General features: G+C 47.4%; 1 protein-coding gene across 1 annotated transcript in view; it reads right to left on the bottom strand.

Moving 5' to 3' along the window:
• LIPI (lipase I) overlaps positions 1-16,993 on the bottom strand; it is a 39,769-nt gene that overhangs the window by 18,292 nt on the left and 4,484 nt on the right. Inside the window, exons 3-6 of the mRNA XM_077807277.1 lie at positions 15,520-15,628; positions 12,417-12,518; positions 9,136-9,225; positions 691-858 (exon numbers count right to left, since the gene is read on the bottom strand). Of these exons, the coding sequence (XP_077663403.1) occupies positions 691-858; positions 9,136-9,225; positions 12,417-12,518; positions 15,520-15,628 (469 nt within the window). The remainder of the gene's footprint in view (positions 1-690; positions 859-9,135; positions 9,226-12,416; positions 12,519-15,519; positions 15,629-16,993) is intronic.

Below are 16,993 nucleotides of genomic sequence, written 5' to 3'. Positions count from 1 at the left end.
CACGAAAGCTCATGCTCAAATAAAATATCATGCACATTGTAGGGAGAGTGGTCACTTTGGATGAGCTATTACCAGCAGGATAGTGAGTTTGTGTGTGTGTGTTTTTGGAGGGGGGTGATGGGGTGAGAGAACCTGGATTTGTGCAGGAAATGGCCCACCTTGATTATCACATTGTGTAGAGAGTTGTCACTTTGGATGGGCTATTACCAGCAGGAGAGTGAGTTTGTGGGGGGGGGGGGAGGGTGGAGAGTGAGAAAACCTGGATTTGTGCTGGAAATGGCCCAACTTGATGATCACTTTAGATAAGCTATTACCAGCAGGACAGTGGGGTGGGAGGAGGTATTGTTTTATGATCTCTGTGTATATATAAAGTCTGCTGCAGTTTCCACAGTATGCATCCGATGAAGTGAGCTGTAGCTCACGAAAGCTCATGCTCAAATAAATTGGTTAGTCTCTAAGGTGCCACAAGTACTCCTTTTCTTTCTGCGAATACAGACTAACACGGCTGTTACTCTGAAACAGATCCTATCAATGTCTCCAGTAATATTTACAGCAGGCTGCAATATGGATACAAAGTCTAAGATACCTGAGAAACAACTATTTTCAATTAAGAGACTGCTATGAAAAAGTCACCAATACATTATTTGGCCCTTCCAGCTGAAAAAACAGACACCACCATGTAACTCTTACCCAGTACTGGACAAGGCATTGGTTGAAAAGCTTCACAGTTGGCACATTTTCCATTCTTATAATCCAAGTATGAATCACAAGGGTATGTTGTTATGTTGCAACTCCCTCTCAGGGATGACAGGAACAATAAAACAGATCTCTGATGGTCACATTTAACAAACTGAGATCCTTTAATTAAAAAAGAAAAATTAAATATGCAAGGAATATACACTGAATTATCTATTCCTAAAGAGAAACAATATTAGACACACAACAAAATAATCCCATTTCAGTTCTTTCTAATGACTACATTATTCCCTACTGCTCAGGGTTTTGCCTTTTTTTAATCAGTCAGAGGGAGAAGATTGACTTATGGTTTATTTGGCTACTAGCTTTCAAAGGTGAGGAATGGATTTATACCTATCCAAAAATAAAAGATGAGGAATTAAGGAGGAGCGAGAGTATACAATTGCTGAACAAGGGGGCAATGTACATAGAAAAAGTATTGTAGAGAGCCCTCTTGCAAAATTTACAGAGTTATTGGGATTAAACATGGGCCCAAGTCAAATTGTCCCTCCCATGGACACTTTTCTCAGGGAGAAAGACCTTCTGGGAGCATCTCCTCATCAAGATTTCCCCCATGCTGTTCTTCTGGGGGGCTGTAGGGAGCCAGGGTGGCTTCCCTCCGAAACAGAGGTAAAGAGCCACCCTCTCAGCCTGAGTGGGCGGGGCCAGACCAAGTTTACGCCAATCCCCGGAAGGGGAGGGGTGGGACAGGAAGTTCAAAGGGCGGGGCCCTTTGTCCAGTGAGGAGAGCACCAGGAAGGGAGACAGACACAGGCTGCTCCCTCGCAATCCTGCTGCCGACGCAGGGGAGGCCCGGGGCCAGGAGGAACCTGACCGGGAGGAAGGCCTGTAGCGACCAGGACTGCCAGCCGCTGAGTACCCAGAGGACCTGGAGGGACCAGGCTGTAACCCGGGCCAGCGTGAGCCCGACACAGAGGGGGAGCTGGAGCTGCCAGCAGCTGAATACCCGGATGAGCTGGAGGGACCAGAGAGGCCTGATTGAGAGACCGGGTAGGAAGTAGTCCACGGGTAGAACTGCACCGGGGGGTGGGTGTACTTGGTCAGCGGGGTGTGGATTTCCCCCCACTGACCCAGCGGCGGGACCTTCGCCTCCCGCCACTGTCAGGGCCCTGGGCTGGAATGCAGTGGAGGTGGGTGGGCCTGCGTTCCCCTACCCCGGCCAACCTGCCTTGGGTAGCAGAATCGCACGCTACAGACTCGTGCCAGCGCTCCCCTGCCTAAGGGGCGTGCTGCAGACTCGTGCCGGCGCGCCCCAGGGCTTGAGGGGCGCGCTACGGACTCTGGCCGGCACACTTTTCTGCTAATTCCCCAGCGCCCAAAAGGTGTGACTAAGGCCTGCCTGTGGGACCCTAGTTCTCCATCGCCCCCTAGCGGCTCGGAGGACCGATTGAAACTTGTCACAAGTGGTGGAGAATGTGGGCAGTGATCCCTATCCCTGCAGCAAGGGGTTAGCGTGAGGGGGCCTCTGAAGCTCCCCTACTGGAAAGATGGAGATGGAAAGGCTTATCAAGTTCCTGGCTGAGAGCCAGCAACAGCAGCAGCACCAACTCGTACAGCAGCTGGGTGCCCACCAGCAGCAGTTACTTCAAACCCTGGGGGCCCAGCACCTGACCAATGGGCGACCCTCCTCGCCCCATACCTGACGGGGCTGGCCCAGAAGGCTTACCGTGGGCTCGCAGATGATGAGGCCCACATTTATGCTCAAGTGAAAACGGCTATCTCGGATGCCTTCAACGTTACCCCTGAGACTTTTCGGCAAAGGTTTTGGGAAAAGGTCTACCCACTGGGCGCCAGACCCCAGGCCATGGCCCAGGAATTGAAGGACGCAGGTAGCCAATGGCTACAACCCGAGCGTCGAACAGCAGCTGAGGTGACTGAACAGGTCATCCTCGAACAATTTGTGTACATCCACCCGACCCAGGGGAGGGCTTGGGTGTTGCGGCACCGGCCACAAAGTCTGAGCGCAGCCATCGGGCTTATGGAGGACTTTCTTGAGGCAGAGGCCCTGATAGGACCGGCCGCCTGCCCCCCAAACCCTGAACCCAATGCACAGAAACTTGAAAGGAGGGGGGCCCACCTCCCAGACCAACGCACCCCACCATACCTGACGACCAGATGGCGGCAGGACCGATTTTCCCCAACGCCCCGAGTCCTCACTGCGCTCCGCCCCTAGATGCTTAACCCAACCACCGGGCCAAGTCTACAGCCCCACCGGTGCACCGGTTTCCCCAGAGGTAGGACCTTGCTTTCGATGTGGCAAGTACGGTCATCTGCAATGGGGCTGTCCTGCGATGGACTGCAACTTTGGCCTGGTGTGCACCGGGGAGCGACGGGCCCGTCCGCCCTCTGTGGCCAAACTGACAGCTCCCATGGAAGTCGCCGGGATCCACGTGGTTGGTCTAGTTGATTCGGGCTGTGGGCAGACCCTTGTCCACCAGGAGCTCTTCTCGGACACCGAGCGGACCATTGGGGAAGTACGGATTCAGTGCATCCACGGAGACGTAAAATCGTACCCCACAGTTCAGGTCCCCATCACAGTGAACGGAGCACCTCAGTTAATGAACGTGGCAGTGGCGTCATCCCTCGCCTATCCAGTGATTCTGGGCCACGACTGGCCAGACTTCATAGAGGTGCTCCAACCCCTACCCACCAAAGAGGTGTTCAAGGGAGCTCCGCCTGAGAGGAAGACAGGACCCGACTCGAGGTCCGACCCAGGAGCTGACCAAGGTCCCACCCCCAGGCAGGATGGCCTGGCAATGGCTGGTCCCCCTCCTGACCTGGTGGACTTTAGCCGAGATCAAAGGGAGGACCCTACACTCCGGTTTGCCTATGAGCAGCTGGTCCGGGTGGATGGTGAGGTCGTGGAGGCGCGGCGCACCACCCAATGGCCTAGGTTTGAACTCAACCACGAGCGGCTCTACCACCTTGACCGAGACCCCCAGACCTAAGAGGTCCGGACCCAACTCGTGGTCCCCCGCATTCATTGTCGGGCTGTCCTGAAGCTTGCACATGACATCCTGGCTGCAGGCCATTTAGGGAGGAAAAAACTGTGGCCAGGGTCCTGGCCAGGTTCTTCTGGCCCGGCGTCCATTGTGAGGTGAAGGATTACTGTGTGTCGTGCCTGGACTGCCAACATGCAGCCCTGGCAGGGGTACAGAAGGACCCCCTGGTCCCTTTACCAGTCGTAGGTGTACCATTTGAGCGGGTAGCAATTGATCTGGTCGGGCCTTTTCCAAAACGTAAGGCAGGCCATCAATACATCCTTGTCCTAATGGACTATGCCACCCGCTTCCCCAAGGCCGTCCCCTTAAGAAGTATCACCGCCCGCACTATCGCTGCGGAGCTTGTGAAGATCTTCGCAAGGGTGGGCCTCCCACGGGAGATGGTCCCTTGATCAGTGAGTAACTTCACTTCTAAGCTGGTCCGTCAGGTATGTGCCATATTGGGGATTAAGAAATTGCAGACCTTGGTCTACCATCCCCAGACTGACGGACTGGTTGAACGGTTTATCTGGTTAACTGGTTAACCAGCCCCTGAAGGGAATGTTGCGGCGTTTCCCCACCCAGGACCTCCGCCAGTGGGACCAGCTGCTCCCTCCTTTACTACTGGCAATTTGAGAAGTCCCACAGGCGTCCACGAAGTTCTCCCCATTTGAGCTTCTCTATGGGCGGCGACCCCGCGGGGTGTTGGACCTCTTGAAGGAGACTTGGGAACACAACCCGTCCGCAACACAGGGTCTCTTAAAATATGTCTTACAACTGCAGGGGCGGCTGGTGCGGGTGGGCGAGCTCGCAAGGGAGAACTTAAACACCGCCCAAAGAGCCCAGGAGCAGCACTACAATCGGGGTGCCCAGGCTCGATCATTTGTGCCAGGGGACCGAGTACTCCTCCTGCTCCCCTTGGAGGAATCAAGCTTTTTGCCCACTGGCAGGGTCCGTATGAGGTCCTCTGCCGGGTAGGGCCTGTCACCTACGAAATTCGGCAACCTGGTCACTATAAGGAAAAACAGATTTATCATGTAAACCTCTTAAAACCCTGGCAGGATTGGGAAGGACTCCTAGTTGCCCCGTACCCCCCCAAACCAGACTTGGGGCCCCAACCGCCCGAGGAGTCGGATAATGGTGAGCCCCAGCAAGCAGAGACACTCACAGTCGAGCAGCAAGAACAGGCACTCTGCTTAGTAAGGGCATTCCCCAAGACATTCACCACGAAACCCAGGCGGACTATGCTCACCTTCCATGTGATCCAGACTGAACCCAGGGTGGTGGCCCGAGAGACAACCCGGCCATTGCCTAGACAAATGCGGGAGGCTGTAGAGGAGAAAGTCCAGGCGATGTTGGATCTGGGTGTGATTGAGCGCTCCCAGAGCAAGTGGCGGAGTCCCGTCGTCCTTGTACCAAAGCCGGATGGGAGCCGGCGGTTTTGCATTGACTTCTGAAGGGTAAACGCCATTTCAAAATTTGACACCTATCCGATGCCCCAAGTCAATGACCTCCTTGACCGGCTCAGGGAGGCCTGTTATATCATCACTTTAGATCTCACCAAGGGGTACTGGCAGATCCCCTTGGATCCCAGGTCCAAGGAGAAGACCACGTTTGCCACCCCTTCAGGGTTGTACCATTTCACCCGGATGCCTTTCGGCCTCCATGGGGCCCCGGCAACCTTCCAGCGTTTGTTGCAACCACACACAAAGTACGTTGCGGCCTACCTGGACAATATGGTCATCTATGGCAATAACTGGGAGGAACATCTTAACCAAGTCGTGTTAGTCCTCCGGGACCTCCGCGCAGCCAGGTTTACGGCCAATCCAAAAAAATGTCGAATTGGGTGGGAGGAAACCACTTACCTGGGGTACACCTTGGGCCGGGGACGGACCCGCCCCCTCATCAGGAAAGTCCAAGCACTCCAGGAATATCCGACGCCGACCACAAAGAGGCAGGTGCGTCAATTCTTGGGCTTAGCTGGTTATTACCGGCGGTTTGTACCCCACTTCGCAAGCGTTACAGCCCCGCTAACGGAGCTCCTGACCAAGCACAGCCCCCGCCAGGTGCATTGGTCCGACGAGTGCGAGACGGCCTTTCGAATGATCAAAGAGCGGCTGTGTAGCGATCCAGTACTCTTCAGCCCTGACTTCCATCGTGACTTCATCGTTCAGATTGATGCCTCAGGTGTAAGCCTTGGGGCAGTCCTCTCACAGGAGGTGGACGGGGAGGAACACCCTATTGTTTACCTCAGTCGGAAGCTGTTCCCCAGAGAACGGAATTACTCCATCGTGGAGAAGGAGGCCCTAGCAGTTAAGTGGGCAGTCGATGCTCTCTGCTACTACATCCTCGGTGCCCCCTTTATACTGGTTACAGACCACGCACCCCTGAAGTGGCTTAATAAGTTGAAGGACAATAATCCCAGTCTGATGCGGTGGTATCTAGCTCTGCAGCCCTATGCCTTCACGATTCACCATCGGGCGGGACGGGACAATGCCAATGCGGATTTCCTATCCCGCCTCGGAGAGGGTGAAGACGCCAGCTCCGAAGGTCGGGAGCTGGATTTGAGGGGTGGGGTATGTAGGGAGCCAGGGTGGCTTCCCTCCGAAGCAGAGGGTAAAGAGCCACCCTCTCAGCCTGAGTGGGCGGAGCCAGACCAAGTTTATACCAATCCCCAGAAGGGGAGGGGTGGGTCAGGAAGTACAAAGGGTGGGGCCCTTTGCCCAGTGAGAAGAGCATCAGGGAGGGAGACAGACACAGGCTGCTCCCTCCAGACCCTGCTGCCGACCCAGGGGAGGCCCTGGGCCAGGAGGAACCTGACCGGGAGGAAGGCCTGTGGCGACCAGGACTGCCAGCCGCTGAGTACCCGGAGGACCTGGAGAGGCCCGGCTGTAACCAGGGCCAGTGAGAGCCCGACACAGAGGGGGAACTGGAGCTGCCAGCAGCTGAATACACGGACGAGCTGGAGGGACCAGAGAGGCCCGCTTGAGAGACCGGGTAGGAAGTAGTCCAGGGGCAGAACTGCACCGTGGGGTGGGTGTATTTGGTCAGCGGGCATGGATGGTTCCCTGCTGACCCAGCGGCGGGACCTTCGCCTCCCGCCACTGCCAGGGCCCTGGGCTGGAACGCAGTGGAGTTGGGTGGGCCTGCGTTCCCCTACCCCGGCCAACCTGCCTTGGGTAGCAGAATCGCACGCTACAAACCCGTATCAGCGCTCCCCTGCCCGAGGGGCGCGCTACAGACTCGTGCCGGCATACCTTTTCTGCTAATTCCCCAGCGCCCGAAAGGTGTGACTAAGGCCTGCCCGTGGGACCCTAGCTCTCCATCGCCCCCTAGCGGCTCGGTGGACCGATTGAAACTTGTCACAGGGGCAAAATTCCTCTCTCCCCAAAAACTAGGCTGTAGGACTTTTCCATAACACTGCAGATGCCTGGGAATCCTAAGGGATTCTCAAGCATCCAGAGCCACCCACACAGGGCCCACCACAGCAGTTCTGGCCCCTTGTGGTTACACATGGCCCTTGGCAGTGGGGCTCTGCTGTAGCCATTCTACCAGGAACTCTTCCTGGTCACAGCTGCCCAACAGACATCCCTCTTAATGGGCGGTCCCCACTGCAGAAGGGGTCTGTGGAAAGGCAATACAGCTGCAGCCTGTAATACTATATCACCTTTTCAATGTAAACTCCTTGAGAGAAGGATGTTGTACAACTGCTGGACCCCCAGCCTCTCATTCCTCCCCTGTCATGACTACATATACAAAGATAGCAAGCATCTTACACACACGTATATATGGTAAGTAATAAGATACAGCAGGTATTTTGGTCTGAGAAGCCTCTTCTATCTGCTCACAGAGAGCTTTTTCGTCAAACTCTAGGTAGCAGTGTGCATGGACTAATTCTCATTCATCCAATAGCAGAGTGGGAAAGAAAAAGAATACACTGGGCTCAGCCATCAGAACAGTTCTATACATGTGTAACCCTTCTGCCCATCAGAGTTGGCAGCAACAAGGGCCAGGTTCAATATCTAGGGGATCCATTCCAATAACACAATGCAAACCGGCTTGAGCCCCCACCCAGTGACCTGGGACAAATATATACCACCCCCGCTGGGCGCCTCCAAGAGGCAATACTTCCCCTCTCGCAAGCACATAGTCTGAGTGTAGCAAAAAGCCTTTTAATAACAGAGAGAAACAATGTGGCATTATGTTGGGGAAACACCACCAACAGGATTCATAACACAACCCATGAGCAAAAAAACCCCACCCCAAGCAAATTGGGGCATGCCCCTTTCCCTTTGGTTCTTGAGTCCAGCAACCCCAAATCACCCAAAGTCCCAAAAGTCCAATGACCCAAAAGTCTCTGTCCCTGGTCAGGGCAGCCCCAGAGTTCGAAAGTTTATCCGCGGAGCTTTACCTCCCAACCTGGGTGGAGATGGGACGGGGGTAAGAGGCACCTTACATGATCTGAAGCTGACGGCCCCACAGCTCCATAGGCCTTCGCTTCGCTTCGCTCCACTCCGCCAGCCGCCCCACAAACTCCTTCGCTCAGCTCCGCTCCGTGGCCCACAAGCAGCTCCCGCCGTCCCACAAACTGCTCCGCGTCCCACCAGCAGCTCCCGCTGTCCTACGAACTGCTCCACCAGCCTGTCCACAAGGCACTCCAGCCATCCCGCAAACTGCTCCACAATATATCTTCAGGCTCCCCCACTACTTAACACAACACTCAGTGATTTCAGCTCTTAGTCAGTTCAGCTCTTTGGTGAATTCAGCTTGTAGTAGGGGAGCCTCAGTGCTGGTGCACCATTAGCCCAAAGTGAGCTTAGCAGCCTGTAACTAGACTCCTAATGGAATCAAAATTAGCTCTGATATTCCACAGTGGAGAATGGAGGAAGTGCAATTAGCATGTAAGGCCCTCACCAAGGGGCCTATACCACCAAGTATTAATACTTGTCCCCAACCTATCTCAATTCACAGAGTTTTAAAACCTATGACCCTTGCCTAGCGAGTGCTACTTAGTTGATGGTGAGTCCCTCCATCATAACAAAAGGCCAAGTACAGTTCCAAGCACAGTTCCCATAATCAGGGTAATAACAATTTATTCTTCCTGCCCCAATAACAGAGACACTGGGGATCCCACAGCAGCCAAAGTGACCATTTGGGCAGCTATGGCCTCATTCTAGGCGGGGTGGGTGTGCCTATGCAAATGAGATCGGCCCCTGAAGTTCTTTTCCACAACTTGCCACACCTCACCACCAGATGTCAGGGTGGAGCTCATCCTGACACTGCTTACACATGCAAACCCCCCTGAGTTCAGTTTTGCCTTACCAAACCTTAGTTGAGTAACTGTATACATCTTCTGCCATGCTCTTTTCTGAATTAAGATGAACATATCTTTATTTACCACTAAACGGTGTTTGTGGACAGCCAGGCTGATCTTCTCCTCCATTTGGATAGAAATCAATATTTCCTAAAGGTTCCCTGTAGCCGAAAACTAAAGTAAAAACATCTGAGGTAATAAAGTACATCAATGATTTTTCAAATTATAATTTATAATTGCACAATAATGTTTAATAAGGCTTAAAGGTAAATAAAAGTTTCTGGAGCTTATTTTCCTATTGTTCCGTACATACCTCTCCTATTGAGATAAACTGAATATGTTCCGCAAAAACAAGGAGGAGTCCTTGTGTCACCTAAGAGACTAACAAATTTATTTGGGCATGAGCTTTAAATAACACTAATAAATAACCACAAAAGCTTATGCCCAAATAAATTTGTTAGTTTCTAAGGTGCCACAAGGACTCCTCCTTGGTTTTGCTGATACAGACTAACACGGCTACCCCTCTGAATATGTTCCTTTTTTCTAGTTGCACTCTTTTTTTTTTCTTCTAATCATGTTATTTTCTCTAAAAACAAAAGTAATGATATGCAAAAATCAGTGGGCTATATTCTAATCAGATATTTGCACAGTACTCCTGTGATAAATAAAGGAGGGTGTAGCTCCCTTTTATGGACATCCATCCAGCCAGTTAGCTATAAAATCCCTGTTAGTAGCTGTTCTCTACTTGCTTTACCTGTAAAGAGTTAAAAAAAAGTCCATAGGTAAAAGGAAGAGAGTGGGCACCTGACCAAAATAGCCAATGGGAAGGCTAGAACTTCTTAAAATTGGGAAAAAATTTCCCCTTTGTCTGTCTGTGGTTGTTCTCTGAAGAGAGGGGACAGAGCAGAGACAGGGCTGGAGCTATGTTGTAAAAAGCTGCGGGCCAGGTATGAAAATCACCAGATCATACCTAAAAACTACTCATTTGAAACCCCAGATATGTAAGTAGATCAGAAAATGTCCAGGAAGATGTGATTAGGTTTATCTCTGTTATTTCTTTATGGCTTGTGGACTCTTGTGCTAACCCCAGGAGCTTTTATTTTGCTTGTAACCTTTAAACTGGACCTCAAGAGAGCTATCTTGATGCTTAATCCTTCTAATTGTTTTTTTTAATCTAGCAAAAAGCCTAAATTCCAAGTGTATTTTCTTTCTTTTTTGTTTTTAATAAAATTTACCTTTTTTTAAAGAACAGGATTGGATTTTTGTGTCCTAACAGGTTTGTGCATATGTTGTTTAATTAGTTGGTGGCAATGGCTGATTTCCTTTGTTTTCTTTCTCATCTCTTCCCTGGAGGGGAGGGGGGGCGAAAGGGCTTGAGAGTACTCCACAGGAAGGAATTCCCAAGTGCTCCTTCCCTGGGTTCCAAAAAGGGTTTTGTTTGCAGTTGGGTGGTAGCAGCATCTACCCATCCAAGATCAGAGAGAAGCTGTAACCTTGAGAGTTTAACACAAGCCCGGACTGGTCAGTATTAATTTTTAGAATCCTTGCGGGCCCCCATCTTCTGCACTCGAAGTACCAGACTGGGGAATCAGCCTTGACAACTCCCATTGACACCAATGAGATTGCCATGCATGGAATAAAAGAAGACTAGAGCCCTATGTTTACGTAGTGTTGTGGCTGAGATTTAATTGCACAAAGGTCAGGAAATTCAGAGCTCTGGTTCGCCTCAGCAATCAAAATTCTGCACCCATGTTAGTTTAATTAGGGTTTTTCATTCTATGCTCACAACACTGAGCCCTGAGACAAACTAGCAGACTACAATACAATGTAGCAGAATGGAAAGGAACTGCTTTCCAGTCTTCCTATCCCCCCCCCAAAGACTCTCACTGATTTTAGTGGGCTTTGGATTAGATCCATATACCTTAAACATACATATATACAGTAAAACCGCAGAGTTATGAACACCAGAGTTCTGAACTGACTGGTCAACCACACACTTCATTTGAAATTGAAAGTACACAATCAGGCAGCGGCAGAGTCAAAAAAAAAAAAAAGTTAAAAGTAAACTACTAAAAATATAAAGGGAAAGTTGGTTTTCTTCTGCATAGTAAGGTTTCGAAGCTGTATTAACTCAATGTTCAGTTATAAACTTTTGAAAGAACCACCATAACATTTTCTTCAGATTTACAAACATTTCAGAGTTACGAACAACCTCCATTCCTGAGGTGTTCATAACGCTAAGGTTCTACTATACTTATTCATTTTACTGCATATGAGCTTTGTTTATAACATCAAGGTGTTTTAAAGATTAATGTTTAAATATGCCTTAATATGTAAGTCAATACATTAATGTTAACTGTTAATATTATTATTTAGAGACCTTATTGTGATACATATGACCAAAGCACAGAGATGCAAGATTTTCTGTGCTTTTAAAAATCATCAGAACTAATTATTCTTTGGCAGGCTTATGGTGCTGTGGGAATCCTAACTGACTTTCTTGATTTTTGTATAATAAAAATCTTGATTTCAGCATTACACTAATGTGGTTCTGCTCAGGATTCTCAATAATGGCTCTAAATCCATCCTCAGTTAAAGACCATCCTCCACAGAAGTCAAAAGGAGTGGTAGTTGCCTATCTGACAGAAGAATTTGGTCCTGTGGTATTAAAGTGTTCACAATTCTCGTATGTATATGGACATGATGTGAGTATTGTACAAATTATCTTAATGCTTAACTAAGAGAACCTACAAAGAACACAGTGTGAATTGACCCATTACATTTACACATATTTTGATATCCTGGGGAGACTGCATGAATTCTTCTTCCTTCAAAGTGCATTTACTGGAACAATATAGACATAAATTACTGGAAAATAGTCTACTTCTCAGTGTCCCATGAACAAAAGGAGAGTTGTGTGGGAGGGAATCAACCTACACCTTTGTTGATTTTTTAAATTAAAAAAGTCCTGATACTAATTAGTTTTGGATCTAGAGCTGAAACCCTTAGGTCGCTCAAAATAGTCCAATTGATGACAACCAAACCCTTCATATAAGAACAGAAGGATTGGGCCCTTCATCTCTAAATATCATTAGTAAAAGGCCATATTCCATTTTCAGTTTGAACAGGCACATAGGGACTTATTTAATGCCACTGAAGTCAATGGAAAGACTCCCATTGAGTACAATGGGATCAGACCCTTCGATAGCAACAACTCAGAACTGCTCCTGTTTATCAGTATGAACCAGAACAACATTACTTAGATGCTACTAATTGACTTTCTCCCCTCCTCTTTCCTACTCCTGCATTCCAGGTTGTATATTTCCTCCTAAACTCAAACAGGAAAGTATAAGCTATGTCATTACCATCCATATCAGTATGAATGACATCAACAAACTGTGCATCTGTATGATCCAATCTCTCACTTGGTGGTTTCCCACTGAATAAAGGGCCAGCTGGGTCAAGACCTGAAAGAAAAGAAGGATCATGTGGGCATTATTTTTCTAGGGCTCTATTTCAATAATAATTTTTAATCTAATTTTTTCTCAAATGTGGCCACCATGGCTGCATGCGGCCACCAGAGGCTTTTTGTGTGGCCACAGCCTCCTGGGTGGTGATGCGGGGGTGGGGGGAAGCAGTGTTAATAAATCTACAAATATCACTTTTCATAGAAACAGACTTACTTACTAGCAAGTCTAAAAAATAAGGCAATCAAAAAAACAAAAGAAACAACAACAACAACAAAAGACAAGAATATGCAAAGTACATTATTTGTTTCTATTCTGTTTGGGTCCAGTAAAAAATAAGGCAACTGTACATTATTATTACTGAGTATGCAATAAAAACTTACATAAATAAATTACAATGATTTGGATGTGTATATGTCCATATTTATCTGTTTTTCCTTAAGTTAATTAAATATTTTAGGAAAAATTGTCAGAGTGGCCACCAGCAAGAGTTGGTGTGTTGAATTATATTAAAGAAGTTCTGTATTAAAATCACAAATGAATTTGATTCCCCATAGTTTAAATTCCAGGGTATTACTAATTAAGAGGTCTCTTGGTTTTTGGTACTGTTTCTCTCCCTCTATGTGTGAAACTTGCAAGCTGCTAATTGCGTTAGTACATTCTAAGACAGAGTCTGTTCTCAAAGCAATTCACACAGAGAGAGACTCAGAGCAATACTCTGTAACAACAGAAACAGCACCCAGAGACTCCCCGCCCTTTTGTTGTACTAACAATTTTGATTAAAATAGAGATAGAGGATGGATGTGGATGGATGCTTGGTGTGGATAATAACTGAATGATCAGGGAGGTGCCAGCCTAAGAATCCAGTGTCCATCGGCTGAAGAAGGTGTCAAGTGGAAATAACCAGAGGACCCCCCGGAGGGCAGACTGGAATCCACCCAACAGCCTCAAGAATGGGAGAACCAAAGAACAAGATAACATCTAGCAGCACGGAGCCGTCAGGAATGTGCTATCTGCTGATTGATTCAGCAACAGCATGATGAAGCAATTCCCATAGATTGGCATAGGAAGGAATTCCTATAAAAATGGACTCTAGAAAGTGAGAACTTTGAGTCTCCAGTTCTGCCACTACACTTCAGGAGCATCGGATGCGCATCTGACACGGACTCGGCTCCACTCTCGTGTACAGGCTACCTGGCCAGTACTCTGTCACGAGCAACTTCTAGGCTGGTAACTATAACCCCTATGCAGAACTGGTATGAATGAATGAATGAATGAATGAAAATATAGTTAAGTAAGGAATAAGTAACAATATAACAGTGTGAGTTTTATATATATTTCTTTTTATTATTCTGTTTACAATAAATGTGGCATTTTGCCTTGTCCCTTTAATAAGATCCTGCTGGTTTTTATTTTATGGGTATAACAGGTGGTATAACAGGCTGCACTCTGAGACCTCAAAAAATTTCTTGTGAGATCCCGCCAACACCCATGTTTGAATAGATGCCTTGACAATCTACTTTAACACATAGTTCACGCACAAAGACTCATCCCTTTCTGGGTTTGTCTATATTAATAAATTAACAATGCAGTTCAAGCCTTCACTCCAGACTTAGTATCTCCTAGGGTTCCTACTACAGGGCTGCTCAGTCCACATCCTAGATTCTCTCCACCCAAAGAGCCACTCCCACCTCACTTTTATCTAGGGGAGTAACAAGCCACCGACACCAGTGGTTCTCGAACTAGGGCCGCTACTTGTTCAGGGAAAGTCCCTGGCGGGCTGGGCCGGTTTGTTTACCTGCCGCGTCCGCAGGTTCAGCCGATCGCAGCTCCCACTGGCTGCAGTTCGCCGCTCCAGGCCAATGGGGGCTGCGGGAAACTGCGCAAGCCGAGGGATGTGCTGGCCGCCCTTTCTGCAGCCCCCATTGGACTGGAGTGGCAAACCGTGGCCAGTGGGAGCCCCGATCAGCCAAACCTGCAGATGCAGCAGGTAAACAAACCGATCCGGCCTGCCAGCAGCTTTCCCTGAACAAGTGGAGGCCCTAGTTTGAGAACCACTGATCTACACCATGGTTCTAAGTCAGTAGAACCACTTTATTCTTTCCCAACAGAAACAATGTCTGCTAAGTGAGTGGGGTATTTCAGGCAAAAAATTCCAGACAGTGACACCAAAAGCACATGGTATAACATTTGCAGTGGTCCTGGTTCCAAACGAGCCATGCCCCATTTATAGGTTTGTTTTGAAATTATCTGAAATTTGTGGTTAAACAGTTTTAGCGCAAAACCAGGTGAAACTAGTCAGGTTTTGACTGAGTTTTCATTTGAAATTTAGTATTTGTGAATCTGAAATTCAGAGAATGACAGGTGTGAACACCCAAGGATCAAAACAGAAGAAGCTAGTTTCTTGAAACTTGGTGAATTAAATGGCTTAGCTTTGTTCATCTCTGCCACAAATCCCTCAAATGTAGGGTCTCCGTGCTGTATTTTTATGCACCCATATTCCACTGATATTAACATGCATCCAAACCTCCCACTGAAGTCAACAGGAATTCTGAAATACATACAATGCTTGATCAGGCCCTAAGGCCTAAAATTAGGTTTGTAAATCCATATTTAAGCTTCTCTAAAGCAAGTGGCCCAATCTGCGAGGGTGCTAGGCACTTGCAACTCCCATTTAGGATTCTAACTTTAGTCCGGTAGGTTTGAACATTTTGGTCACAATTTTTTTTCCCCCAAAGTGACTTAAATCCTAGGCTGAATTTTTGTAGTGGATTAAAAAAAAATTTAACATATTTCTAAATACTGTTTATGCTACTGTTATATTGGGTCAAATTAATCTCTGGATTTATATCAAGGATGCATTTGATCCATTGTCTTACTAAATAATTTAATCGTGACGTATGTGTTGATTTTTCAACGCTGGCACCCATATGGTATGCAGCTAACTCAGACAATGATGGAAGATAAACTAGAATGGGGGTGGCAGATTTAAAAGTCTTACCTGTAATTCTGCCAAGTTTACCGTTATACATCTCTCCAACAAATCCAGCTATATGAGCCCCAAGGCTAACTCCAATCATATAAATAGAGTCAAGAGAAGCTCCAACTGCCTGTCAGTAAAAAAAAAAAAAAGGCGTGATTATGGGTTATACAAATGTTAACCATAAGGTTTACAATATGGTTAGCTGAATAGACTTCAGTAAACTAAGTTTTACTATTTACTTTTCCTTAAAACTTTAGGGGGGGTTTCTGACTTTTAAAAATGATGGATTTTAAGTGTCTTTTTTATTAACTAGTTATACTGTACAGTAGTTATAAAAATGTAAGAAGGAGGCTGGTAACCTTTCTTCCAGGCTATCTCATTGATTTATTTTTGAAGAAGAGACAGAGTGTTATCAGATTCTCTAGAAAGGTGAACTCCTAAAACCGTCAGCTAAAAGCAACCCTGACCCCATCCCAATACAATTAAAAAAATACTACTAAGAAGCTCTGATATCACATGGCCAGTTCAGCAAGGCTACATCAGTAGGAACTCCTGAGAGGAGGCAATGCTTACCACATTCAGTAAGTGACTTTAAAAAAAAAAAAAAAAAAAAAAGCTATTCTAGGACTCAGAGGCAATACCAGCAGATCTAGAGCCTGCAAGGCCATGGGATTGAGAACTTCTCTCAATCAGTCCTAGAGGTATGATATATTATTCCTGGTCTGGAGGTGAATTAACAACTAAATGGCTGCATAACAATCATTTTGTCAGTATGACGTTTGGAGTCCTGGGCCTTAACATCTTTACCCCTACTTTTTACCCCCCTTGTGAACATTTTACTGTAACACAAGTTGTAGCAGAGCAAGATCTGCTCAGTGCATGTGGTGCAGCCACTGTTCCACTAGGTAGCCTACTTGCTTCCTGGTTTCAGAGTAGCAGCCGTGTTAGTCTGTATCAGCAAAAAGAACGAGGAGTACTTGTGGCACCTTAGAGACAAACAAATTTATTTGAGCTTTCATTAGCTTTCGTGGGCTAAACCCCACTTCATCGGAAGCAGTAGTCTGCATCAGGGATCTGGGATTATGCAATATGTAGTCCTGTTTACCCCAGTATGGGACTGTGCCTACATTCTTATAATTATTTTAGTCTTATGTCAGTGTTCCACCATATTTTTGTAAATTAGCTAGTGCAACCCCATCAGCATTAGCTGATCCCAGAGGCCATGTGGTGTGCCATATCTTCTGTCCTCTCTTCTTACCACAACCCATTTTTTTCTCTGTTAACATTTGTGCAGATATTTTCTTGTTACAGAATCTTCAAACTTTCTGAGAATGCTCAGGATGGGAAGTGATGGGGATGGAAGAATTTCAGACAATAACATTGATAATTGAATAAATGAGACTTTAAATTATTTTGGTCCATTTAATTAAATACTGATCCAAAACCTAGTGAAGTACATCGGTGGGTCTTTCCACCAACTTTGTGGGCTCTG

The sequence above is a fragment of the Eretmochelys imbricata genome, chromosome 1 (assembly GCF_965152235.1).
Source record: "Eretmochelys imbricata isolate rEreImb1 chromosome 1, rEreImb1.hap1, whole genome shotgun sequence".
NCBI lineage: Eukaryota > Metazoa > Chordata > Testudines > Cheloniidae > Eretmochelys > Eretmochelys imbricata.
This window is presented reverse-complemented; position numbering and strand designations above follow the sequence as displayed.